Source organism: Antechinus flavipes, chromosome 4, assembly GCF_016432865.1.
Source record: "Antechinus flavipes isolate AdamAnt ecotype Samford, QLD, Australia chromosome 4, AdamAnt_v2, whole genome shotgun sequence".
Taxonomy (NCBI): domain Eukaryota; kingdom Metazoa; phylum Chordata; class Mammalia; order Dasyuromorphia; family Dasyuridae; genus Antechinus; species Antechinus flavipes.
In genome coordinates this window covers 386,117,320-386,143,582 of record NC_067401.1, presented here as the reverse complement: position 1 = coordinate 386,143,582, position 26,263 = coordinate 386,117,320, and the positions used below count along the sequence as shown (strand labels likewise).

At 39.3% G+C, this 26,263-nt stretch overlaps 1 protein-coding gene across 2 annotated transcripts; it reads right to left on the bottom strand.

Moving 5' to 3' along the window:
- Nucleotides 1–6,233: 6,233 nt before the first annotated feature.
- ADIPOR1 (adiponectin receptor 1) lies at nt 6,234–26,263 on the bottom strand. Of its 2 annotated transcripts, XM_051998621.1 has the most exons (9): nt 26,153–26,263; nt 16,660–16,730; nt 14,252–14,486; nt 13,014–13,130; nt 12,349–12,520; nt 11,208–11,394; nt 10,232–10,419; nt 7,309–7,502; nt 6,234–7,145 (listed from the first exon to the last, which is right to left on the bottom strand). In XM_051998621.1, the coding sequence occupies exons 3-9, from the start codon at nt 14,390–14,392 to the stop codon at nt 7,017–7,019; spliced, it is 1,128 nt and encodes a 375-aa protein (XP_051854581.1). In that variant the 5' UTR covers nt 14,393–14,486; nt 16,660–16,730; nt 26,153–26,263; the 3' UTR covers nt 6,234–7,016. The 2 variants fall into 2 exon arrangements, with proteins under 2 accessions (XP_051854581.1, XP_051854580.1); XM_051998620.1 differs by lacking the exon at nt 16,660–16,730 and having other exon boundaries at nt 26,153–26,254.

Genomic DNA, 26,263 nt, shown 5'->3' with positions numbered 1-26,263 from the left:
TGGGCTGCGGTTCAGGACCTGCCTGCGGCCCGTTTTCCTGGGCGCTTGGTCAGGACGCCTCTTAGCGCAAGGAGGAAACCTACGGAGCCGTCGCCGCCTTTCAGGCCCATCGCTCAGAACGGCCTCTTGGGTCCGGCGGGGCTCGCGGGGCGCCTGCCGGTGTGGTCAGACTCGACGCCGCGACTGCTTCTTCCTGCCTGTCCACGTTCTCTGCATCACAATGGGCTTAAATCCGCGCCCCAGGGACCTCCAGCGGTCCCCAGGCTGCTGGGACAGGCGTCTCCTCCGGGAGCCCCGGAAGCCTCAGTGTCTGGTCCTGCGGCCTGACCCTCCACGCTACCCACTGGGGCCTAGGGGAATGAGAAGCTAGTCCCTTAGGACTTGAGGCTCCCCCCCGATCCTGCCGGATTTAGCAATTACTGCAAGGAGAAGGGACAAAGCGCTGCCTCACGGGAGTGATCACCCCAGAATCTGACCTCTTCTCTTGAGGAACGCTAAACTCCAAGCAAACCAGTTTTTCCCCCAACTCCCCCTCCCCCACACTGGGACGAGGGGCCCGGTCCCGACTTGCAGGGCATATCTCTGCCTGTCAGAGGCTCGTCTCTTTTAAGGTTTCCCCTTCTTTAGTTCTCTGCTTTCTTTGTACAGTTTTCCTCCCAGGAGAATGTAAGCTTCGTGAAGACAGGATCTGTTTCTTTTTATCTTCGTAGCCTCTTTGCTTAGCACATAATTGTCACATCATAATAAATGTTTGTCCGGGATCACCGTCAGTCGACAAAAATAATTTATTAAGTACTTATGTGCCAGGTTGTGTGCTGAGCTAAGGGATATAAAAAGAGATACAAAATAGACCTATCCTTAAAATAGCTCACAATTAAGGAGGAACACAACAATTATGAACAAGCTACATACAGGGTGAATTAGTTAATTTAAAAAGCGAGAGCAATAGCATTAAAAAGATTTGGGAAAAGCATCCTGTACTTGGGAGTTTAGTTGGGACACCGGTTTTCATGATTCATGTGTTATTTGATGGGTGGTTTTTATTTTTTATTTTTTACCGGCTCCCACGATTTAATAACCATTTTTGTGTACATGACTCCTAAGCTTGAGTACAAAATTTCAGTTGCCTTCTTGACATTTCTATCTGGTTGTCAGATAGTCACACCAAATTTAAAAAATATCTTAAACTGAATTCCTGCCTATTGCAGGCATCTTTTCAATTAACTAAACTTCTCAGCCTTGCAGTCATCCCTGACTTCCGTCAACTCCATGTCCCAACCTCTATATATTCATTCGGTTGCCAATCTTGATTCTTGATTTATATCGACAGCCTTTTTTTCCCCAACAAATACAACCTCAACAATTATTCAGCCACCTCTCATCCTAGGCCATAGAATCTATATTTTGGCTTCCTGATTGCTTCTTTCAGTCTCTTATTCCCATAAACTCCTCTTCACATATCTGCTCAAATGCTCCCACCACATCCAGGACCACCTCCAGCTGTTCTAATCTGTATCTTGCCACTGGATTCAGATGACTCCTGAGGTGTGAGGCTGCTGACTTTGTACACTTAAATCCAAATTCACTTGCATATCATGGCACCTCCTTCTATTGTTCATGGTCCCCTTTGAGAAAGAAGTACAGCTGTCCCCCTGACTTTTCTTCAACTGATCTGCCTGTGTCAAACCCTAACCCAGTTTTTTCATCATCCCTAGAATACAGAATACTCATTCTGGCAAGTAAAGACTTCCACAATCTTGTTTCCACCTACCTTTCCAGGCCTTTTAAATAATAATGGCTAGCACTTAAATAGTACCTACCACGTGCCAGGCATTATGCTAAGTGCTTTACAAATATTTTATCACAACCTAGGAAGTAGAGATTATTGTCCTCTAATAGTTGAGGCAGACAGGTTAAATGACCTACCCTTATCATAGCACTAATGTCTGATGTTGGATTTAAATTCATGTCTTTCTGACTTCAGGGTCAGTGCTCTGTCCATTGCATTATCTAACTACCTAAGGATGTTACAATTATAAATGACTTTACAATACTCTTCTAAACTGATTTGACAATTCCTCATACATGACATATCACTATTCTGTACCCTTCTCCATTTATTCCCTCTATCTCCCACCTCATTTCTGTCTCTCCGAACTCTTAACTTCCTTCAAAGCACAGCCCACATACTTATTTCCTTCTAAACAGGCTTTCCTGATCCAGCTGTTAGCATTCTATGCCTCTTGAAATTACTTTACAAACTGGCATTTATTCATCTGTATACAGAGGCAGCTCCCAACAGAACTCAAGCTAAGGATTGTTTTCATTTTTTTATCTCTGTATTTTCAGCTGTGTGATGTAGAATCTTGTATCTTAGTAGATGCTTCGTAAATATTTGTTTAATTCAGTTACTATATGTAGCAGTCCTGGCTCACTGTGAAAGAAATACTCAATTCCTATTTTATCCATTATTATTTCGGTAACATTGGTTCTTCCTTTTTGGCCTTTTTATGTTAAATCATTCATGGTAGTTTAAAGGAACCACTTTTGCAGAACCTGTGCATCTTTTGTCCCTTCTTGCCAAATCACTTATGTCAGATCATATACATTTCTGGTTTCGTATTTTTGGCTACAAGGCCTGAAGGGCTTTGTCAGATTATGACTGCTGAAATTAGGAAGTTTTAAACTATAGAGAGCGTGGCTCAGCATGTTTTTTTTACCATTTTTATTCCTTCCCAAGATCTCTCATCCTAGTTTCCTTAGTACTGCTCCAAGCCACCAACTGTCCTTTCAATCACCTCAGCTTTTAACTTAGCAGTCATCCTTGACCCTATCCTCTTCCTTCTTGTCCTTAGCCAATATTTTGCCAAGTCCTGTCAATTCTACCTTCACAATATCTTTACCGTGTGGTCCTTTCACTGCCAGTACCTTGGAATAGTTGCATTCACTTCTTGTCTAAACTACTGTTTGGTCTCCCAGCCTTGAATTTTCCTCTGCTCATCTTCCTAAAGTTCTGACCAGGCCACTTTTTCCATTTAGGAAACTCCACTGGCTCCAAGATTATTACCTCTAAGATCGAAGGCTTTTAATGATCATCACAACCTGGCTTCTTAACAATCCTCTTTACACTTTACTCTTCCAAATTTGATCTCGCTTTCTTGGCTGTTCCTTACATATGGCACCCTGATGGTTTTCACTAGCTATTTCCCATGCATAAATCTAAATCCCTGTCCTTTGACTTCCTAGTTAAAATCTCATTACAATCTCTTAAAAGCTTTTTCCAACCCTCCCTCCCCCCCCTTAATGATGGGGCTTTCTCTCTGCAATTATTTCCAATTTAGATTGTATATAGCTTGTCTGCACATTGTTTCTCCCATTAGACTGTGAGCTCTTTTGAGAGCAGATTCTTTTTTGCTTTTCTATGCTGCCTGGCACATAGGCTTAATGCCTATTGATGTAACTTTAAGTGACACAGAACTAGAAGGAACCTATGAGATCCTGAGTGTAACATTCAGTGGCACAATTTGGATTTATAGTAGATCTCTAAGCTACAAGGACAACATTTTCTACATGTTCCTACTTTCTGGTCTGATTTCAAAAGGTCAAGATTTATCTTGGCCTATCTAATCCTTTCCCTATTGCTTCTTGGCTACTGAGCACCATTGGAAAATATCCCAAAATAACATTCAATCCCAACAGTTTTCATGGCCATGGATAATATTCTGAAAGTAAAATTTGTACTGCAATCAGCTACCACTACCTTCTAAAAACTGATACCCGTTTCCTAGTGGCAATTTAATGCCCTATAGTAGAGCCACCCCATCACCATTGAAAGCTGCTCAGAGGTCACCAAAGTTAACTTTTTTCAATCCTCATTGACTTCTGGAGCCTGATACAAAAGACACACCCTCCGGGAGTCTCTTCTATTAGCTTTTGAAATATCACATTTCAGATTCTCTAATCCTTGTTTTTTAAATCTTTTTCTGGATCTTTGTCTTGAATGAGGTTCTGTCCTAAATCTTCCCCTCCTGTATAGTGACTTGACAACTTACTGCTATTGTTTTCTTCAGCCCAAATTTTAAAAATTCCATAGCCATCTCTAATTGCTTACCTGACATCTCTTTGGATTCTCTCAAATTACTTGAAACAGTGTCTAAAATTAAGTTTATGATCAAACATATCATCATCCAGCTTGTTCAATGATGTTCCAATAATTAGCATCACAGATCGTTGGAGACCACCCAGTCCATTTTTCAGAAAGGAAAATAATCTATAGACCTTTCCATTTGTTTCCTTTTCACTCCCCTCTAACTCATCCTCCATGTGTGGTTAGAAATTACCTTCCTTATTCATAGATTTGACTATAGGATAATAGATTTGAACTGGGATCTTAAAGTTACTTAGGATTGTCTCATTACAAATGAAGAAAATGGAGGATCCTTTAGAAAGGCGAAGTGATTTGCTTATCACCAACACGTACACTGATAGAGATGGAGTTTAAACCCAAGGCCGGAGATGCCAAATTCAATAGTGTTTCCATTGCCAATCTGCTCTGCTGTCTTGAAATCCTCTCTTCAGTACCTCCCTGTTCTATTATGAATAAGGTTCAGTCTCCTTAGCCAATCATTCAAGGTCCTCTCACTACAGAATGTTCCCAAATTGGATTACTCAACCTTGCTCTACCATCCCCTATGCTTTCTTTCCTTGCTCTACCTTTGCTCCAACATTGTTCCCAATGCCTGTGATCCGTTCCATTCGTCTTTTTAAGCCAAATTAAAAAACCCCTTTCAGGATGCTATCATGTTTAGACTTCCTCTTTCATCCCCCCACAATTGCTAGAGAAATAAATGATTTTCTCCTTTAATATCACTTTGCTTATACATTTAGCAATTTTGTTTTATAGTTGTATGATGCATCTAAGAGATTCAGTTTATTGAGCATAGGGATGTCTTATTTAAATCATTTGGCTCAGGACCCAGTATGACAAAGGAGCCAGATTAAATGGTAGCCCCTAATTTTAAGGTGTTGATATTTTAATTAAAAACAAAACAAAAACCCTATTGTGTTCCAAGTCAGTATGCAGTCTTCAGGAACCTTACATAAAGTATATTGGCCCCATTCCTATTTCAGTTTGACACTATTACCATACATAACAGCAGCTTAATATATTTTGATGAATTTAATTGAAACATGAGCTTTTGGTTCACTTCTTTAGGTGTCATTAGGAGGTTCCATCAGCAGTCAGTCAGGAAATTGCTAGTCCTAATGGTGTAGAGATCTAGATTACAGATCTATGTAACCAAATCCTTAGGTAGTCAGGTCTGCTAGCAGAGGGTCAAAGAATCTACTATGAAACTAAGAAAATCTTCACAAGAGTCAACTGGCTAGAATATTTTTGTTTTCCCAAGTCTGCTAGACACAAGTCAATTCTACCTAGGGATACTGGGAACATCTTTTCCACTTGTAAATAATTTAAAAGTCTGAAGTAAATAGTAATACAGTTCCAGGATAAATTTACATTCTTAATGAAAGGGAATAGTTTTAAAAAGTGACCAGAGCAGTACTGATATTCAAATCTTTACTTACAAAATGCATGCTCCTTGTTTGCTTTTATTGCTCCTGCTTCTGGCCAAACCAGCTTTATAAACACCACTACCTGGACTGTGATAAGGAAAAGCTGCAAACCTCAACTTTACTTATTAGTACCTTTCATCAAAGTTCTACTAAGGAAAGAGGTCATAGTTGAGAGTCGAAGCAAAGTTTTCACATCTAGGTTTCTGAATATCCACATTATTCTCACAAGGGACTGAAAAATGGAGATATTACTATAAACATCAGGTTTTTAATAAGGTAGAAAGTCCCAGATAGGGTCAGAACACTTTGGGTCTGGGCTTAACTCATGATCTCAGTAGCTCAGTTTCCTTGATTTTTAAATTTTGTACCTGATAAAAAGTCTTTACATTTTAAAATAAAGTTTTATTATATTTAAAATGTAAAAACCACACTTAGCTCATCAGGCAGTCTCCGGATGGGTTTCATTTTGAGGATATAGTATGCTCACTCTGGACTAGACTGTTAAACAATTCCTTCAGATAAAATAGTGATTCTGTCATCTGAAAATAATGGCTGGTTTCCCAGCAACACAAATAGATAAGCCTTGAAACACCTTCAGCTACTTTTTTAATCATTTGGTCAACAGATGCTGGTTTAAGCTTTTCAAAAAAGCACAGGAAGGCATGGAATGACCTCTTTATTAGACAACCCTAGGCAATTTTAACCGCCCTAAACTCCCCCTAAAATACCATAAGTCCTCTTTATATGATCAGTCTTTGCACTGAAATACACAGCAATGATAACAGGGCTCCCTTTTAAAGCTTAGTATTAAATATTAAATATTTTCTTTCACTTTAATTTTACATTACTCTGCTGGGGGGATAATGGTGGTGGGTAGGGGAATTAAAACAAGTTAGATGAAGCCTGACACACTTTCATGATTAGCCGGCTTGGTAAAAGTGGGTGGCTTTGTTCCTACAGTATATGTAGATCAAGGCCCTGGAAAGTTGGGACCAAGTTATGGTTGTTTTCAAAAGTGTGCTATGAAAAGAGTGGACAGCTCTAAGCCAGGTTACAAAGAAGGAATGAGGGGCAATTTCTTCCAGAAACAGAATTTCTGAAGAGACCCAGTTCTTTAGTTATTTCCAAAATGACTGGAGAAAGGAAGGTGGAAGGGGATTTCAACATGAGTTTCAAAACACTGTCCATGTGAGGCGATTGGTTGCTGTTCTGAGAAGGGAGAGGAATGACAGGACAGGTCACTCCTTCCAGTCCTAGCTATGGAAATTGAGAGTTGACACAGTCCATTGAATGACAGAATGGGCTGAGGCTCAGTTGGTATGGAATTTACTAAGAGGTTTCTTCCAGAAACAGACAACTCAAGTCTTCCTTTCGCTTCAGCAAAGAAATAGTTTTTAAAAAGCACTTGGGAAGCTCCTCCTCTATCCCTGTAGTGAGTAAACTCAGAGAAGGGAGTCATCAGTGCAGCCGCCTTCAAGGCCATAACGGAATTCCTGAAGGTTGGAGACGCCATAAAAGTGAACAAAGGCTGCAGCCACCACCAGGACGTGGAAAATCTGATGTGACTGGAACTGTGAAAAGCAGAGAGAGACTTTTAGGTTAAAGGCTCAGATGATTTAGATGTAAAAAATGTTTTTGATGAAAAGATAAATTACCTTCTTTATGTCTCAAAGCCCTTTACTTAGCTTTGAAAGCAATCACTTCCTATCAATGATTAGAGGAATCAGTTCTTACCCATATGTCAAATTTGCCAGGAAAGAAGCGCTCAGGGATCCGGGCAGCATACAGCCCAGCTCCAGTGATATACATCACAGCCATGAGGAAGAACCAGCCCATCTGGCCCACTGTTGTGGCCTTAACAAAGCCTTCTGCAATAGTGAAGTGCATTGTGGGCACAACCCCACTCAAACCAAGTCCCAGGAACACTCCTGAAGGAAGAAGAAAAAGAAAAAATAAATGCTGGGTCATATTATTAATAATACTTATTTAGGTACAAGGACTTTCACTTGGTACCCTATAGTGGAAATCTACAAATGTGAAAAAATTTGCTACCTATCACACACAAACACACACACAAAGTGAACAGAAAAAGACAAGTATCCAAAGTAAACCTGGCTGGGGCAAATCCACATACCCTTTTTAATTTTTTGTAAGTTATAAGTTATTGTAAGTTATAAGTTAAGAGGACACTATATGACACAGATCTATAAATATATGTAAAAACAGGTTATGCATATTTCTATTTGTCAGTTCTTTTTCTAGAAGTGGGTAGCAGCTTCCTTTATGTATCCTCTGTAGTTGGGTATTTACAACATTCAAAATAACTTGGTCATTTACAATTATTATTTGAAAAGTGTTGCTGTCTATATCATTCTCTTGAGTTTGCTCATTTTTACTTTGCATTTCATGCAAGGCTTTTCAAGTTTTTTGGAAACTGTCTTGTTCAATCTTTCTAAAAGAATTCCATCACAATCACATATAACTTATTGAGCTATTCCCCCAATCAATAGGCATTCCTCCTCAATTTCCAATTCTTTGCTATTGCTCTATTTTATATATTTATACAAATTATAACTATGTAATATATATTTAGAGCTGCTATAACTATTTTAGAACATCTAAATTCTTCCCCAGCAATCCCAACTCACCTTGGGAAACAAACCTAATACTGGTATTCCTGGGTTAAAGGGCATACAGTTTTATGACTCCTTGGGCATAGTTCCAGATTACTCTCCAAAATGGTTAGATCAGTTCACAGTTCCACCAATAGTAGAGTGTTTTAATTTTTCCACATCCCCTCCAATATTTGTCATTTTCCCCTTCTATCATTTTAGCCAATTTATTGGTATGAGAAATCTCAAAGTTGTCAATCTACCATTCTTTAATCAATGATTTAGAATACTTTTTCATGTGATAATATAGTTTTTCTTTATCAAAAAACTACCTGTTCACAGTCTTTGTCCATTTATCAATTGAAGAATGTCTCATATTCTTCTAACAAAGTTCTTTACAATTTTGAGATATGAAATCTTTAGCTGAGAAACCACGAATCAAATTTCTGCTTTCCTTCTAATCTTGGCTACATTGGTTTTATTGTACAAAATGATTTTTATGTAATAGAAATTTCACATTTTACATCTCACACAGTAGCCTCTGTTATTCAAGGAATTCCAAGGACACATATTCTTTACCTTCCTGGAAAGAAATATTTTTGTCTCCTCTCTGACTGGTCTATTCAGAAACCCAGGGATGTAACTATTAGGTGTTTAAATGAAAGCCATTCTTCAGTTGTTAAATATAGGACGTACTTTTCCTGGATTTGGTCTAGTAGGAGGTCATTTGGCTGCCAAATCCAGGACAGAAAAAAGTTATATCTGGTTTTCACTTACTCCAGGAAAAAAAGAGAATTAATGCAGAGAAATTATTTAAACCTAACCATACAGTAGGTTGACAATTGCCAGTGTAACTTCTGGGAATGTTAAGACACAAAGGTGTAGCTGTGGAGCTACCATCTTCAATTACCAATGTTTTCTGGCAAATCTTTCTGTTTATGGAATCCAGATTATAACCAAGCTTTCCAACATGCTATAACTAGGTTCTGAGTTCATGAATTTTAGCCTTTTAATCTTCTGAGATGGTTTTTTTTTCTTACTATTTTAAATCAAGAAAAAGTCATATTTATCCTCAGCTATATCCTAGCTCTCATGTTCAGCAGAGCAATCTCTGTGGATGGTCTGACACATCTAAAAGAAGGGCCAGCTGGGTGGTGCAGTGGACAAAGCCCCTGAGTCTAGAGGCAGGAAGATACATGTCCAAAACTGGCCTCAGACATTTACTAAAGGTGTTACTCTGTCATTTCACCTATTTACCTTAATTCCCTGGAGAAGAAAGGGCAAACTATGGACAGTATGGCCTGTTGAGTCAAAAAGTTAGACATTCTTTATAGATCTGATTTTTCTTGTGCAGCAAGATGACCATATAAATATGTATACATATATTGTATTTAATATTACTTTTAACATATTTAACATGTATTAGACTACTTGCCATCTAGGGGAGGAGGTACAGAGAAGGAAGGGAAAAGTTAGAACAGAAGGTTTTGCAAGGGTCAATGTTGAAAAATTACCCATGCATATGTTTTGTAAATAAAAAGTTATTTAAAAAAAAAAAGACAAGTTTTATACAAGAAAAAAGAGTCAGACACAACTGAACAAATAAAAACAAGTCAGAAAGACAAGAAAAATGGGAGGAAGAGAAATGTCTTTTTTGCCATGTGACCTCTTCTATTTTCTCTGTTTCCAAATTTCCACTCTAACCTTTGGACTGTTTCTGATCTCATGTCTTTCCCAATTCTTAACAATCTATAATTCTAATCTCTAAGAATCTATAAAATTCTAAAAGATACAGTTCGTCTATCTTGGACAGAAGTTTTTCTATGAAAAACTCCCTGACACCAACACTTATTTTCTTTACCTTGAGTGGTCACTGGTCTGTTACCAAACTGCAAAGGAGTACTCTAAAAGTAGATCCAAAGCTCTTCTGGGTTTCCTAAGTCCAAGAGAGGAAGACCTCCTCTCAAACTGAAGCTAACTAAAGTTCCAAATGAATGCTTAGGACAACTATTCACCTTCCTTGGTTTACAACACATCTGCCTCACCTGCTCTTGTTTGCCGGTGTTTGGGTGTGGCAAAACGGTCCCACTGGGCCACAATGATGGCCGAGATGCCCAGGACACAGACAATGGAGAGGTAGATGAGCCGTGGCTGTGGAGAGCAGTAGAAGGAATAATAGAGCCAGGGGACAAAGCTCCCCATGATCAGTAGAGCAATCCCTGAATAGTCCAATCTAAAAACAAGTCAGAAAGAGGAGGTAAATCAAAAGAAAAAACAAGTAAGTGTCTTATTTGCCATCTGACTTATCATATTTCCTATTTTCCAAATTCCAGCCTTAAACTCTTTGGGCTGAATGCATCACTTTCCTAATCTTATATAATCTACCCTTGTCCTCTAAAATTCGAAAAGATAAGTAAGTTTCTTTCTACCTCTGACTGAAAAGGATCTAGACTCTACAACTTAGTTTTTAACTACTTTTCCTGTCCATCCTAACATATGGGTGTTGCCAAAACCCAGCCAGATCTCAGCATATTTTTACTAGCTCTTTGAAAACAACTCCTAACTTCTTTGGCCCTGAAAACAAGGTTTTTTAAAATCATATTTGAGGATTAAGAGTATTTCAGTGAACTGGCAGACATATGGGACTTCTAGGAATGCATGGGCAGCAGAGATAAACTTTGAAGGATCAGTAACACAGAAATTACCACACCCCTGCTCAGGGATTGTGTCAATAGAAAGTGAAATTATCACTGGGTACAAGGTCTGGATGAGTTGCCTGAGTGATACAAGGATGAATGACACCTTCAAACTTTGCAGATAGAAGGCACTATCTGTTGACAGGATTACCATAAATTTTTGTGAAGATCTAGCGTAAAAGGTGTCATTACCTATAACCCTTAGCAAATCTTGCTAAACAGCGAGGAAGAATATGTAATGCTCAGAAAGCAGGCAGTTGGTGCTGCCTCTCAGTGAAGACAGAAATTCAAGGGTCCTTTTTCTAATGATGAACTTTTGACTTACTTGGAAAATGTCCGAGAGACTTTTTCTGAATGACAATAGACGGTGTGAAAGAGCCAAGAGAAGCTGAGGCAGAGCACAGCACCCAGAAAAAACATCCCAAACACCACTTTTTCCTGTAGAGGGGCCATGAAGTACATATTTGGTCTGAGCATGGTCAAGATTCCCAAAAAGAGAAACAGCACAAAACCTGTGGGAAGAATAGTCAATAAATAAAAGCATGTGTTTCACTGGTATGAAGAATGGTCTGCCATTTAACTTTAAAAAGAAAAGGTCTACAAGAAAGTGATTAAGAGTCTAGCCAGGGGAATCTGCCAACTAAATTGTCAGGGCAGAACTCTATTAATACTCTATAAAAAAGGCACTATTTCAAATGAGCAACTTTGCTTAAACTTTCTTTTAAAACACAGAGATAAAGGATTAGAAGAGATGTTATACACTTCAATGTTTTGTATCCTCAAAAGACCATCCATTTCTCACTTCTCGACTATAAAAGGGGTTGTGATCAATCAGAAGTACCTAAAGTCAAATCTTTAATTTGTTCTCCCACTAGGGAAAAGACCTCCTATTTAATTTCATTTCCAGGTGCCCCATTCTCTTGGCATTTGAGTCCAGGAAGAGTGAGGCAGTGGAATGAGCACTAGGAGTAAGAATCAGACCTCACTCTATTTCTGCAGTGTTGGCCAAGTCTATGCCGCTTTCTGGGTCTCAGCTTCCTTATCTTCCTAAGTCTATGCCGCTTTCTGGGTCTCAGCTTCCTTATCTTCCTATCACTGTTAAAGGCATTACCATCCTTGTCATCCATACTCAAAACCTAGGTGTGTCCCCTGATCCCCCCACCTCCCATACTTTGTTGTCAAAGCCTGTCGATTCTATTTTCACAATCTCTTTATTGTGCACACTTGCTCTTTGATACTGACACCCCTCATCACTGATACCTGGACTACTGAAATCCTCTTTTGATTGGACTCTCTCTCAAGTCTCTCCCAGTTCATCTTCCACTCAGCTATCAAAGTGATTTTCTAGGGACAGGCCTGATTATGTTACTCCCTTCCCCTCTAATTCAATAAACTCCAATGTCTCTCCCCACTACCTCCAGGATCAAAAACAATCATACTCTGCACTCTTGGATTCCACCACTTACCAAGCAGATGGGTCCAAATATTGCCAGTCTCAGTGTGGATACGGAAGATGCTTTTAAAACAGGCACGGAAAGAAGGCATGGGGGGTCTGTGACCATGAAGAAGGTAGTCATTGTCCTTTAGCCAGTCGGGGAGCACATCATATGGGATGACCCGCCAGCGGCCTTCCCATACCTGAAATAGACACACTTCTAGATAAGCTGCTATGGACTGATGCCTTTCTGTGGGCAGGAATCAAAGCAAAGCCTGAATGAAGCTGGCAGAGTCCTGATGTCCATTTCTGTCAAATGTATTTAAAAATAAAGTTTCTCTTTCTGAATTTCCATGCTTTGTCATACAGTTATCTAAATATGCTTCAACAAGCTCTTAGTGGAAATGGTCTTTGTCTTTTCAAAGTGTCCTTTGTACCAACCAGCACAGGAAGCAGCAAACCTTGGTGACTGACCAGCCAGGCTTGCCCCTGAGTTACTTCCATTATTTAAAAAGGGAAAAAGGTAAAAAAAAGAAAAGCAACAACATCCTCTTGGCCCCAACAACACTTATATACAAACAGAATAATTCTGATCCATCACATGCTTGGAATTGGGGTCACCTCTTAAATTTGTCTCTCCCCGCCCCATCCTGTGGGTTATTCCCCAACTTCAGAACAAACAACCACAGTCAGCACCTTATATACAAATTCCTCCATCTTCTCCATGGCATGGTGGGCTTGTAGGGGCAATGTCAATACCCGCACCTCTTCCTCTTCTTCTTGAGGTACAGGACATGTTTGCTCTTCTTCAACCTGCAGTAAGAGAAACTCAAGAGTTTATTTGTCAAACACTTATGTAGAGCTACTTTAAAAACAAAATATCCATGGTTTATTATACATTACTATGGACATGCTTGATGAATCTAGTTTGTAACTAGTATATTACACAGGACCAGATGCTCAAATCTCAGCACACACCCCCACCACACAGGGTCACATGACCTCTTCCCCAAAAGCCTAATCCCTACTGGGCTTAAGGTACTTATTAAAAAGAAAACTGAAGACTCTATTGAGATGGAGCTTACCCACAGCTTGTCCTCTAAGGCACTAGGGAATTGGGGCAGCTCTTTCTATCCTAAGCTTGGATAATTCCTTCTACTTTCTAGAGCAGAGGCTCTTACCTTGAGATTTACAGATAGATTTCAGGGGGTCTGTGAACTTCAATGGGGGAAAAATGGCACCTTTATTTCAATATAATTGGTTTCTTTTGTAATTTATGCTACACAATTAAAACCAGTAATCTGAGGTGGGTTCACCAGCATACCAATGTCTTAGAAACTTGGCAGCACTCTTACTACGCTCTTCTCAAATGTAGCATTCCAAGTCACTCAATCCCAAGATGCTCAACCCCAAATGTTTTTAAAAGACCTTCCTTCCTTTGAAGAGCTAAGCTTTATAAGCAATTCTGCGGATACAGATTCAAGTCCCTCCCAGATTTTTCGGCTCTGGAAGCATCTTATTTTGAAATGGCAGGGACAGAAGCAATCAATCAATCAATCAGATGGAACCTAATCTTTGCAGAATTTCTGTCTCAAATGCAGTGTTGGAAGCACATCGCCAGAATAAGCTGCACAACTGGAAGCAGCTTGGATTTCAAATGCTCAAAGAAGCCTTTAAATCCAGGCAAACAAATAGAAGAACATCCAGACCCCAAAGAGGTCCCCAAAGAGGACCACACCTTTCCTTTTAGGTGCTTTGAGGCTCTCCCAACTTGGGACACTTTTCTCCCAGGCCTTCTTAAATGAAATAAGTCTTCTCCAGTTATTCAGAATTATTTTCTGTTTGATTTCTCCCCTTAGAATAAAGTTGCAAACTCTTAAGAGTGGACTCTGACAGAGTTCTTCAAAACAAAAAAGTACATGAAAATTACTTACTTTGGTGGAATTGGGGGTCATTCGTTTACCCTTCTCTATCAGTAGAGGTCCTAGCTCAGCGAGCTCCATTGTGTCTGCTTCTCGGCTACTGGCTGGTGCCCCATTACCCTGCCCCACCACAGATCCTTTACAGGAAGACATCTGGTTGGCACCCCCACAACCAGCCGTTTCAGTATGATTGAAAGTTGAAGCTTCCCAGTCCTAAGGCGCAGAGACCTCCCTTTGATGGTAGATCCTAAGAAAAAGCACACAAAATAACAGGAGGTATTAATAATTTGTGTTTCTTATACTGTCATTCTGGTAGTTTAATGTGGAATAAAAGGCAGAGGTGTATACAGCAGTACAGTCCTCAGTTTGCTTCCTGAAGGCCAGTCCTCTACAAAACCAGCACAAGGGTGGAGATTAGATTAGAACTAGGTAGATAGGCTAAGAGTTATTAGCCTTAAATGAATTCTATTTTAAGTCCTCCTCAGTAATTTTATCCTTTATCAGAGCTCCACTAATCCACAGAGAGGACTGACAACCTAACATCTACATACAGCTCAGATTAAAACTTCTGTTTCATTAGAGAGACTGGATTTTGAGAATAAGGAAGAAAAAGTTGAAGTCAAAATAATCAAAGCTAAGGATAGGAATTAAATAAATTAAACAAAAGCTTTATTTTATGTGTAAAGGAGCAGCCACACCTGTTTTCCATATAAAAAGTCTATTTTTTTTCTTTTCTTTCTTTCTTCTTCTTCTTCTTTTTTTTTTTTTTTTTTGTGGCTGACAGCCCAGAATAGTTTATCTCCCAGAGAGATCTAGGAAGTTGGCCACTTCAGGATTACAATTTAGATTTGGCAATCACACAAACAAGTGATCCTGAATAACAATCACCCTTCCGCCCACTCCCACCCCCATAAACAAGCAAAAATTTATTGCAAGCAGGAAGCTTAAGTTAAGTGGGCATCACCCCTACTCTCTGCCACCCACAGTGGCCCAACCAGCTTTTCAAAAGCTTCCTGTGACCACTTCCTAGACATACTTTTAGCCTGAGTCTATTCACCCTACTTTGAACATCAGAACAAACATAGAAATACTTTTTAAAACCCAGGTAACCTAAACTTTATTATTTTTTTTCCAGGAAAAAATCCCACAATAGCTTCAAGATTCCCCAGCTTACAAAAAAAGCAAAAGGCCTTTTAATTCCTGTGCAAATGGATATGCAAACTGGCCAAGAAAATGGAAAGTGACCATTTTTTTAAACGACATGAATCACTGAGCTCCAAACTAATTACAAATTAATATTAATTATTTGGAATAATGCTAAATTCAGGCAAGGATAAAATTCTATTTTCAAAGAAGAGATGCTACACAGAACACCAATACACTGCTTGAAACAAGCAATCTAAACCTTAAAAAGCTACTGTTTCATTATACTTCATAAAAAAGAATGACCAGTTTACATAAAGAAGAATTCTTTCAGGATTAATGATATTTAAAACACTTGAGAAGAGAGGAACTCTGGGAGAATAGAAAATAGGAGGTGCTTGAAAACCTAAATACTAGCAAGTTAGGAGGAAATATTGGGAAATCTCTTTCTCGGTAGCAATCCCTAACAAAATGGAAACTTCCTCAAACTAATATACTAAAGAAAAAGACACATATTTAAAACAAAACAAAAAAACCACTGACTCCAAAATAAAAATGAGTTCCAGGCATCTCAGGATTCAGGAAGAGAGTCTCAAGATCAGCCTATACCACGAGCAGCCTCAGCAACAGGCTAAAATCTATTCTTGTTTTCTAGGACTGTGATACTATGTTCTCAGCAAGTCACCTCCCTCTCTTTCCTGACTATCACAGAAAGTATACTTCAAATCATCCAGCAAGTAGAAGAGTTCTACTCCCCCCCACCATCAATCAGCAAAGGACAGAGTGCCTCTGGGGGAATCTAAGGAAAGAAGCAGAGCTCCTATTCTGCCAGTTAGTCAATAGTATGGACAAGTCATTTAACCCCTGAGTCTAGGATCTCAATTTAGAGAGGTAAGAGACCTTAAAGTTCCTTTAGTAAACGAGGAAACCAAACCCCAGAGAGGTTAAGTAACTTGCCAAAGTCACACAGAAGCAAAGCGGGGTTTGAACCCAAGCTCTTTGATTCTAATCTGATGCTTTCCCAAGCATATCAATGCTTAACTGCTTCCTGGCAAAATGAGGATAGAACTCTACTTCCAGTAAGTAGGTCTTTTGTGAGTATAAAGGGTGAGTCCAAAAGCTTAGTGCAATTTTAAGCTTTTGGGATGCCCAGGATAAATGTTCTTATCTCTACTCTTACCCAGTCCTCACATTTACTAACATATTTAATTTCTGCAGACTACAAAGACTTATGAGATATTCTCATAAATCAATAATTGACAAGATAAGACACATACCTACAATAAAAGGCAGTATGGGGGTGAACCACTTTCAGCACACGTAGTCCTGCTTTGGTGCAGTAACTTCACTAGATAAAGGGAGAAAGCAAAATACAAGTACAACTTTTAAGGAGAGTAGGGCTCACAAGTGAACAGAAGAAAGTCTAGTTTTGGTAATAGTGCTCATTACTTTCCTTGGATCTGATTAATTCTTCCAAGTCATCCCTGGCTAGCTTGTTATCTTAATCCATCAGACTGGCTGTTCTAGGCTCTCAGTTTTCTCACTCTCCCTTCTTCTCTTATTTTCTCTTTGCTTGGCTTCCAGATCCTTTTTCTCTGGGCGTTCAGCTCTCCTCTCCCCAACAGGGCTGGGCCCTGTGGTTTGGTAAATCCTCATGAAGAAATACCCTCCGTTTTACAACCATTAGCAACAAGGAAAGTTATTAACATATCAGATGTGTCGCCACACATACAACTATATGCAATGGACGTTATTTCATCCCTGATTTCAAAATCCAGAGTCCAACTTGACAGGGAAGGAAGGCAACTGGAGGTCTAACAAAATAAAGGAAGACTCTTAACATTGCACAACTCACTCCAGGGGAGTGGGCTACTCGGTTTAAATCAAACTTTAAAAAGAAACAATGAGACCTAAGACTAGAACTAGGTATTTTTCCTTATTTTCTTTAGGTTTTCTATGTAGTAGAGGAAAGCTCCCCTAAAGTTGCTTTTGCACCTCGTTTTAAATATGCAATTGATCTAAATTCAGTGTCTTGATGCAGCTACTACATATTTTATAGGATTTCTCAAGTTCAAGCTTCTTTAGTCAATAAGCATTCCAAAGGGAGAGACCTAAATCTTGAGAAAGTAAAGCAGTTAAGAAGGCAAAAAGACTTAGTTAAGTAGATGAAAAACCTCTGCCAGACCAGAAGTTATTAGCTTCCATTTAAAATTTTTTCTCAATTAAGTAGACATTTTTAACATACTTTTAAAAATTTGAGTTCCAAATTCCCTTCTCCTCTCTCACCTTTGAGAAGGCAAACAATTTTATATGTTGATTATATAGTGCAGTTATGCAAAACATTTCTTTATTAACCATGTTCCAAAAAACTAAGCAAAAAACCCCCCAAGAGAAAAGTACAAAAGCATGCTTTGCTCTGCATTCAGATTCCATCAGTTTTTTTACTCTGGATGTAGATAGCATTTTTCATCATAAGTCCTTTGGAATTGTCTTGGATCATTGTACTGCTAAAATAGCAAAGTCATTCATAGTTGATCATTGTACAATATTGCTGTTACTGTGTATAATGTTCTGCTTACTTTACTTTGCATCAGTTCTGAGAGCATCCTATTTGTCATTTCTTATAGCACAACTCCATCACAATTATATACCAAAATTTGTTGAGCTATTCCCCAATTGATGGGCACCCCCTCAATTTACAATTTTTGCCACCATAAAAAGAGCTGGTTAAATATTTTTTCTACATGTAGATCCTGTTCCTTATTCTTTGGGATACAGATAACTAGAAGTGATATTGCTGAGTGAAGAGATATGTATAGTTTTATAGGCCCTTTATTCATAATATCCAAATTTTCTCCAGAATGGTTACAGCAATTCACAACTCCACCAACAGGACATTAGTTCCAATTTTCCACATCCCATCCTACATGTGTCATTTTCCTTTTCTGCCCATATTAGCCAATCTGAGGTAAAACTTTATAGTTTTTTAAATTTGCATTTTTTGTAATCAACAGTGATTTACAGCATTTTTTAATATTATAGTTGTGATTTCTTCTGAAAAGTGCCTGTTCATATTATTAAACATTTATAAGAGGGAAATGATTCATATTCTTATAACTTTTACTCAGTCCTCTACATATTTGAGAAATAAGGTCTTTATGAGAGATAATTGCTGTAATTTTTTTTTCCTCTAGTTCTTCTACCTTCCTCTAATTTGGGCTGCACTGGTTTTGTGTGTGCAACATTTTAAAAATTTAATCAAAATCATCAATTTTACATTTTAATGTAGCTTACATGGGCCTAAATTCTCTCCAAAGAAGTCACAGATAAATTATTCCATTTGCTTATGACATCTATCACCCTTTATGTCTAAATCATTATCTCCATTTGATCTTATCTTGGTATATGGAATGAGATGTTGCATTATACCTAGTTTCTGTATCTTGTTTTCCAGTTCTCCCAGCAGTTTTTGTCCCAAAACAATGAATCTTTTGAGTTTTCAAACATGAAATTATTACGGTTGTTTGCTTCAGTATATTGTGTATTTAATCTATTCCACCACTTTATTTCTTAACCAGTAACAGATTATTTTGATGATTACTACTTTATAATACAATTTGAGATCTGGTATAGCTAGGCTACCTTCCTTCACATTTCCCCCCTGTCTTTCCCAATTGATTCTCCTGACACTGTCTTTTGTTCTTCCAGATGAATTTTGATATTTTTTCCTCAGCTTTGTAAAATAATTGTTGGTAATTTTGTATAGCATTGAACTGCAATTTTTATATTGACTTAATCTATTCATAAGCAATCGATATTTTTCCAATTGTTTAGATATAATTTTTTATGAAAAGTCTTTTGTAATTGTGTTCATATAGTTCCTGCATCTGTCTTGGAAGGAAGACTATAGTATTTATATTGTCTTCAGTTATTTTAAATGGAATTTCTCTTTCTATCTCTTGCTGCTGGACATTGTTGGTAATATAAAGAAATGCTAATGATGTATGTAGGTTTATTTTATATTCTGCAACTTTGCTAAAGTTAATTATATTAACTACTTTTTTAAAGCTTGTTTTCTACTATTCCCTAAGTCAGGGTTGGGGAAAGTCTATATAAGGCCCACAAAATCATTCATTTGTTAAGGAAAACCCAGGTGATGATTAAGTAAAAGCTAGGTACAATATTCTCCCACTGTTTGAGTTCTAGAAGTTGATTATTTTGGATGACCTTCAAATGATATTATATCCAAATTGCCCTTGGTTTAAAAAAAAAAAAAAAAAAAAAATAGTGCCCTATCCCTGTTCTTAAGTACATCATCTACTAAGAGTGCTATCATTAACTTAGAGCTGGAAAGAACATCAGAGATCATTTAGTTTTTTATCCCTCTCCCACAATTTTACATATAAAGAAATTGGTTAGATCTCCAGGTTGACCTGGAGTCAAGCTAAGGTCCAAAGACTAAATTCGGGTTTTCTACTTTACTGTACACCACACTGTCTAGTTCCCATGGACTAAAATGATACAGGCTAAAAAGCTGCTCAGGAAAGATAGAAAAGTTCTCTTGAATGAAACTCTAAAAACATAAAAAGAAACAATTCCTAGAAGGAACTGTGCTAAGCATTTAACAAATATTATCTCATTTGATCAACAACTCGAGGAAGTAGGTGCTATTATCATCCTCATTTTACAGGAGGAAACTGAGGCAGAAAAAGACTAAGTGATTTGCCCAAGGTCACAAAGTCAAGAGTCTGAGGCTGGATTCCCACTCAGATCCATCAAAAGTCTAGTTACTAGGGGCTGGGGGGGGGGGGGGGGGGAAGGCGGGGGAGAGAAGGAGGAAAAGGAAACAAGGGACCACAAAGGATGAATATATAAGCAAGGAACAATCCCTGAGCCCTGAAATCTGAAGACAAATTTTATCTCACCTAATTTTTTTCTGAGAAGAAAAGAAGAAACTGAAAACTACAAACCAATGAGCTTGAATTCTCTTGGAAAAGTCTAGATCTGAATACTGAATAATAAATACCTAAAAAAGAAAGTGATGATCACAAAGAACCAGATCAAAACAGATTTAGCTAATTTCCTTTTGTGACAAGATGAGGAAACTTGTAGATCAGAAACATACTAGAGATATATTTGATCTATATCTTAGCAAAGCATATGAAAAATCCTCTAATGCTTTCTTACAGAAAAAGTTGAATAATTTGAGTTAGAAGCAATATAATTAGAAAGGCTCGAAATGGTAGATTTAGGAATGGTTGAATAGTAAGAAGCAAAGTTTAATAATGGAGCAAGTCAAACAGAAGTAATATACAGCTGTAGTTGCTGTTTCTGGGCAAGCAGAGGCTGCTGGATTGCCCATCTTCAGGAGTTCTGAGATGCAGCAGGGCCAGAGCCAATCAGTGTCCTCTGCCTAGGATCAAGATGGCAAGCCTCTAGGGAGGAGAGGGTTACCAGGCTGGAAAAATAGGAGGCCAAAGTTCACATGCTACTAAGTATAGGAGGCTAGTCCATGAATGGCTGCTTCACTTTCAAGCCTGGGCAAGATAGGAAGATCAAGTCTCAAAAAAACCCTAAATATTAATGGCCTGATGTCTATTTGGAAGCTAATAGGATGTTGTCTACCTAGTGTTCTGTGCTACTCTACATTTTTAGCAATGGCTTGGATAAAGGAATAGATCGCAATCTTAATAAATTTTCAGATGACACAAATATGGGAGGAATAATTAATATGTGGGATAATAGGTTTTGATAGGCTAGATTACTAGACTAAATCAAATAAGATGATATTTAATAAGGAAAAATATAAAGTCTTAAATCTGAGTTTGGGGAAGAATCTTTATAAGATGTGATAGGTAAGATTAGAGATGGCAGGTTAAGGAAGATCTGAAAGCTCTGGTAGATTGTAGGCATAATATGAAAGAACAGTATGGCAATATAGCTTAAAAAATAGAAAGCAAAATATTGAGCTGCATTAAGAAATAGTTTTTCAGGAAGGGGGAATAGTCCTGTTGTGGCCGACCCTGATCAGATCACATCCGAAGTTTTATATTTTAGGGAGAAGATCAACCAGAGGAAAAGAGACTGGGGATGGTGAAGAGGCATATAAGGATCACCTAAAAGGACTGGGAAAGACTGGGCTGGAAAAGGGAACACTTCTAGAGGGGGCACAATATAAGTGGTTAACCTAAGATCTGTCATAAAACAAATCAGATCTGCTCTGCTTAGCCTGGAAAGTACTGGCACCATGGGTAGTTGCAAAGAGGTAAAATCCAGGCTTAATGATGGGTTCAAAGTCTTGAACCACCAGAGTGATTCCACAGTGGTGTATTCTGCCTTTGAAGACTGCCTCTCATTGGCAGTTTGAACAAAGGTAGGTTGATTTTTGAGGAATGCTCTAGAAGGGATTCTCTTCTTGTCTCAACGGGCCTAGAGAGCTAGTGAGATCCATTTCAGCTGGAAAATTCTGTGACTCTAATATTCTTTCATAAAGGGATGGAAAAGATATTTCACTTGAGGAAAAGCAAGTGAAGGGGTTATTTTCAGTAATTCCCAGATCCCAGGATTCATCTCTTACTTACTTGACTGTCAAGTGGCACTGACAAAACACAACTAACACCTTTTTTGGGGGTAGCTTTTTCCTAGTAATGTAACCCAGAAGACTATGTTCTTTCATTCACCATAAGGCAAGTTTGTGATAACGGCTTTTGATGAAAAAAATCTAAAGCACAGAGGAGATGAAAAGACATTAATATCTGGCTTTCCTACCAATCTCTGAACCCCGAAGGCATCATCTGTTGACTAGAGGCTTGTTATAGCTAGTTTTAATTTCCTATTTACTGTCAAGCCATCTGGTTAATACACTCAGTTGTCTTGAACTGAGGCAACATTAAATGGCTAATATGCCAAGATTATGTAAATGAAGTTTAAATACATACCATTCTATGAGTTTAAAGAAGCCCAGGTTTAGACTAGAAAGGGGCTTTATAGTCCATTTTAGTCCAATGAATTAATTTTAATTTTGAAGAAATTGAGGTAGAGAGAAATGACACCTTGTTTAAGATCTCATAGCCACCAAGGAGGAGAGGCAGGATTCAAACTCAGGTCACCAGACTCCGAATCTGAATCCAGCTCTTTTAATCAGTCTGCTACAGACTCTTCAAGAAGTACATGAAGAATACACTTTGAATATGATAATGAGAAAAAATTTCTGGTCTTAGTTTGGCAGGGCAGGTAAGAAGGGATATCAGAGAAATAAAAAGTTAATGACCATGCTGGGTCCCTGCGGATCAGCTAAATCCTTGGAATTGATCCGATAAATGCTTGGGATCTGAAGCTGACTCAAAAAGCCTCAAGGATCTGTGGCTCAAGATACCCTCACATTTCCATCAACACAATAATAGTATCTAAGAATACAATGCTTACAACTTTAAAGATCTTAGGTGCTAGAGGGTCTTTTGTGTCAATACAGCTGCCCAGCAGGCTACTCAAATCTCCCAAATATGTGGTTTATGGTGACCAGCTAAATAATAGGATTACAGAGAAGTCCAAAGTGGCCTTCCCTTGTAGGAGTCAGCAAATAAAACTTTCTCCTACAAGAGGAACAAAATACCAATTTACTGTGCCTGAAAGAAGCAGCAAATCAGATCTTCCATAAACAAATATTTATGCTCTTAGATACAGGAGATAAAGATGAATAAAATATAGTTCCTGCCCTTCAGGCATTTACAAACTTAGATGAGTGAAAAGACATCTACACCAATCATTATAAACAGAACAACAAAGAACCATATAACTTGTACATATTGGTAAGAGCTAAAAGACCTTAGAAGAAGATTTAGATAATTTTCAGATAGGACAATTTGGAAAGGCTTCACAGAAAGAGTAGCATCTAAGCTGAGCTTTGAAAGTTGTCTATGGAGAGCAATCTGGAATTATGCCCAAAAAGTTATCAAATTGTGCATACCCTTTGACCCAGCAGTGTTTCTATTGGGCTTATAACCCAAAGAAATACTAAAGAAGGCAAAGGGACCTATATGTGCCAAAATGTTTGTAGCAGCCCTGTTTGTAGTGGCTAGAAACTGGAAAATGAATGGATGCCCATCAATTGGAGAATGGCTGGGTAAATTGTGGTATATGAATGTTATGGAATATTATTGTTCTGTAAGAAATGACCAGCAGGATGAATATAGAGAGGACTGGCGAGACTTACATGAACTGATGCTGAGTGAAATGAGCAGAATCAGGAGATCATTATACACTTCGACAACGATATTGCATGAGGACATATTTTGATGGAAGTGGATTTCTTTGACAAAGAGACCTGAGTTTCAATTGATAAATGACGGACAGAAGCAGCTACACCCAAAGAAAGAACACTGGGAAACCGATGCGAACTATTTGCATTCTTGTTTTTCTTCCCGGGTTATTTATACCTTCTGAATCCAATTCTCCCTGTGCAACAAGAGAACTGTTCGGTTCTGCAAACATATATTGTATCTAGGATATACTGCAACATATCCAACATATATAGGACTGCTTGCCATCTAGGGGAGGGGGTGAAGGAAGGGAGGGGAAAAATCGGAACAGAAATGAGTGCAAGGGATAATGTTGTAAAAAAATTACCCTGACATGGATTCTGTCAATATAAAGTAATTATTAAATAAAAATTAAAAAAAAAAAAAAAAAGAAAGTTGTCTATAGGCAATTTGTAGGATGTCGGTCTATAAACTAAGATGTTTTCACAAAATTTTTTAGAGTTGAAAGAGATTTTATAGACTATTTGCAAATGAGAAATCAGAGGGATAAAATATTCTAGGCAAGTTAAGTGCTGGGAAAAAGCAAGAAATGTTCTCAGAGGTTCCAATTCCAATGGTCTTGTGATGGAGAGAGCCATGTGCACCCAGAGAGAGGGCTGTGGGGACTGAGTGTGGATTACAACCTAATATTTTCACTTTTTTTGTTATTTGCTTGCATTTTGTTTTCTTTCTTTCTTTTTTTTTTTTGATCTGATTTTTCTTGTGTAGCATGATAATTGTGGAAATACATGTTTAAGTATACTGGATTATTTGCCATCTGGGGGAGGGAGAAAAAATTGGAACACAAGGTTTTGTAAGGGAGAATGGAGAAAACTATGGATATGTTTTAAAAATAAAAAAGTTTTACATTAAAAAAAGAAGCAATGTTTTCAGATATATCAAGTGGACCATTGTGGTTGGCACAAGTGTTAGTAGGGCAATAAGGCTTTCCAAAACTCCATGAAACAAGATCATGGAGGATCATGGTTATTAGACGAAAAAAATCTGTATTTAATGTTTTGAGCAATAGAAAGTCTAGTGGATAGCAACTTGTTGGAGTGACCGTAACACTCTGAAGGAAAATGGTCTCCTAGACTGAAGGTAGTACTATTTTGCAGTGCCTGGCAACCACAAAATTCTAGGAGTCAAGGGGACTAAAGGTTCTCAGTTCCAGTTTGCAGTCTTCCGGGCTTAAGATTCAACTCTATAGGAGTCTCCCCTTCAAGTTGAGTTTCCAATAGAAACTCAAGCTCTAAAGACTAATTTCAATCAACACTACACTCTTTGGGGGGAATAGAAATGCTTTTCCAAACTCCTCTATGGAAGGAAACCCAGCCAGAAACAATTCTTTTGATAGTTCTATAAGCAAAACCCCCATAGATGTAGTACCACAGTATAATTTTTAGGACTGATAACTTTTCAAAACCTCCCAAAAAAAAAAAAAAAAAAAACCCAACACCCACCGCAAAAGCCTCATCAGAGGAAATTTTACTTTTTATCCAGAGTTAGAGAAATGTACAAAGTCTGTCATTACCCTAAACAGGCCCGTGCCCTGTCGGCTAGGTCTCACAGCTCAGAATTACCAGGAGCCGGCTCCTAGGTCCACCTTCCCCGACTCTCCCTCCGCCACCGCTCTCCCCTCGCCCCGCCACCCGGCGTTTCCTAGCTTTCCGGCACATCAGCAGCCCAGAGGAGTGGGCCACCCTCGATTGAGGTCACTCCCAGCCCCTGACCATGTAAGCATCGTTACGGATGTCGAAGCCAGTACGGAAAAGTTACAGCTCGATCGGGGGCTCTTAAGCATCGCGGACCCCTCGGGCAGACTGGCACGCCTAGGAGCGTCCCTTCTAGATAATGCTTTTAAATGCACAAGGGACGGTCCGGGAAGAAATGATGTTGAAAAAATACACTAATTAAAACGCTCCCACAAACAGCTTCCCAGCGCCGGTGTAAGAACCGGAATATATCAGAGTGTTTCCCAACCTACCGGTAATCTGCTCGGCCAGTTTCCCCTGGTCCCCAGGAGGCCAAACCCGCAGGGGGCACACAGGGGGCCCAGCACAGTCATCGAGGCGTGTCGAAAGGCTAAGGGGGGGCGGGGAGTGAGCACTTCTAAGGTTCAAACCTGAACCTTCCCCTCGAAAACGTGCCCATGCAAGCGGGACTCGGCTTCGCTCCCACCGCTGTCGCCCCCAAGAATGACACTATTCCAGCTTAGGTCCCGGCAGCCCGGCCCCGAGCGGGGCAGGCGAGCCCCCCAGGAGCGCCCTAGCCTCGGCCCACGCACAGCGCGCGGGGTTCGGTTGTTCCCCCCTCCAGTTCCTCGGCGTCGCTGCCCACTCCCCCGCCCCACAACGGGGACGCGCGGGGGGTGGGGGGAGAGAACCGCGGCGGCGGGGGCGGGGAGGGGCCGGAAATGTTTACCCACAGAAGTCCCGGCGAGCCCAGCCAGCCCAGCCTCGGGCACACTTACGGGTCGAGCTTCGGCGGTGGCAGCGGCAGTGGCCGAGGGCTCTGACGGGGCCGCCTTCCCGGGCGCTACATCCCCGGCGCGGGCGGTGACGCCGGCCTCGGCCTCGGCCCC

Excerpts from the sequence above, each read along its gene's own strand:
- ADIPOR1 (XM_051998621.1), bottom strand. The coding sequence starts at position 14,392 with ATGTCTTCCTGTAAAGGATCTGTGGTGGGGCAGGGTAATGGGGCACCA. Across the intron at positions 13,131-14,251 it reads TGACCCCCAATTCCACCAAA|GTTGAAGAAGAGCAAACATG; the intron begins GTAAGTAATTTT and ends CTCTTACTGCAG. Across the intron at positions 10,420-11,207 it reads GTCTCTCGGACATTTTCCAA|ATTGGACTATTCAGGGATTG; the intron begins GTAAGTCAAAAG and ends ACTTGTTTTTAG.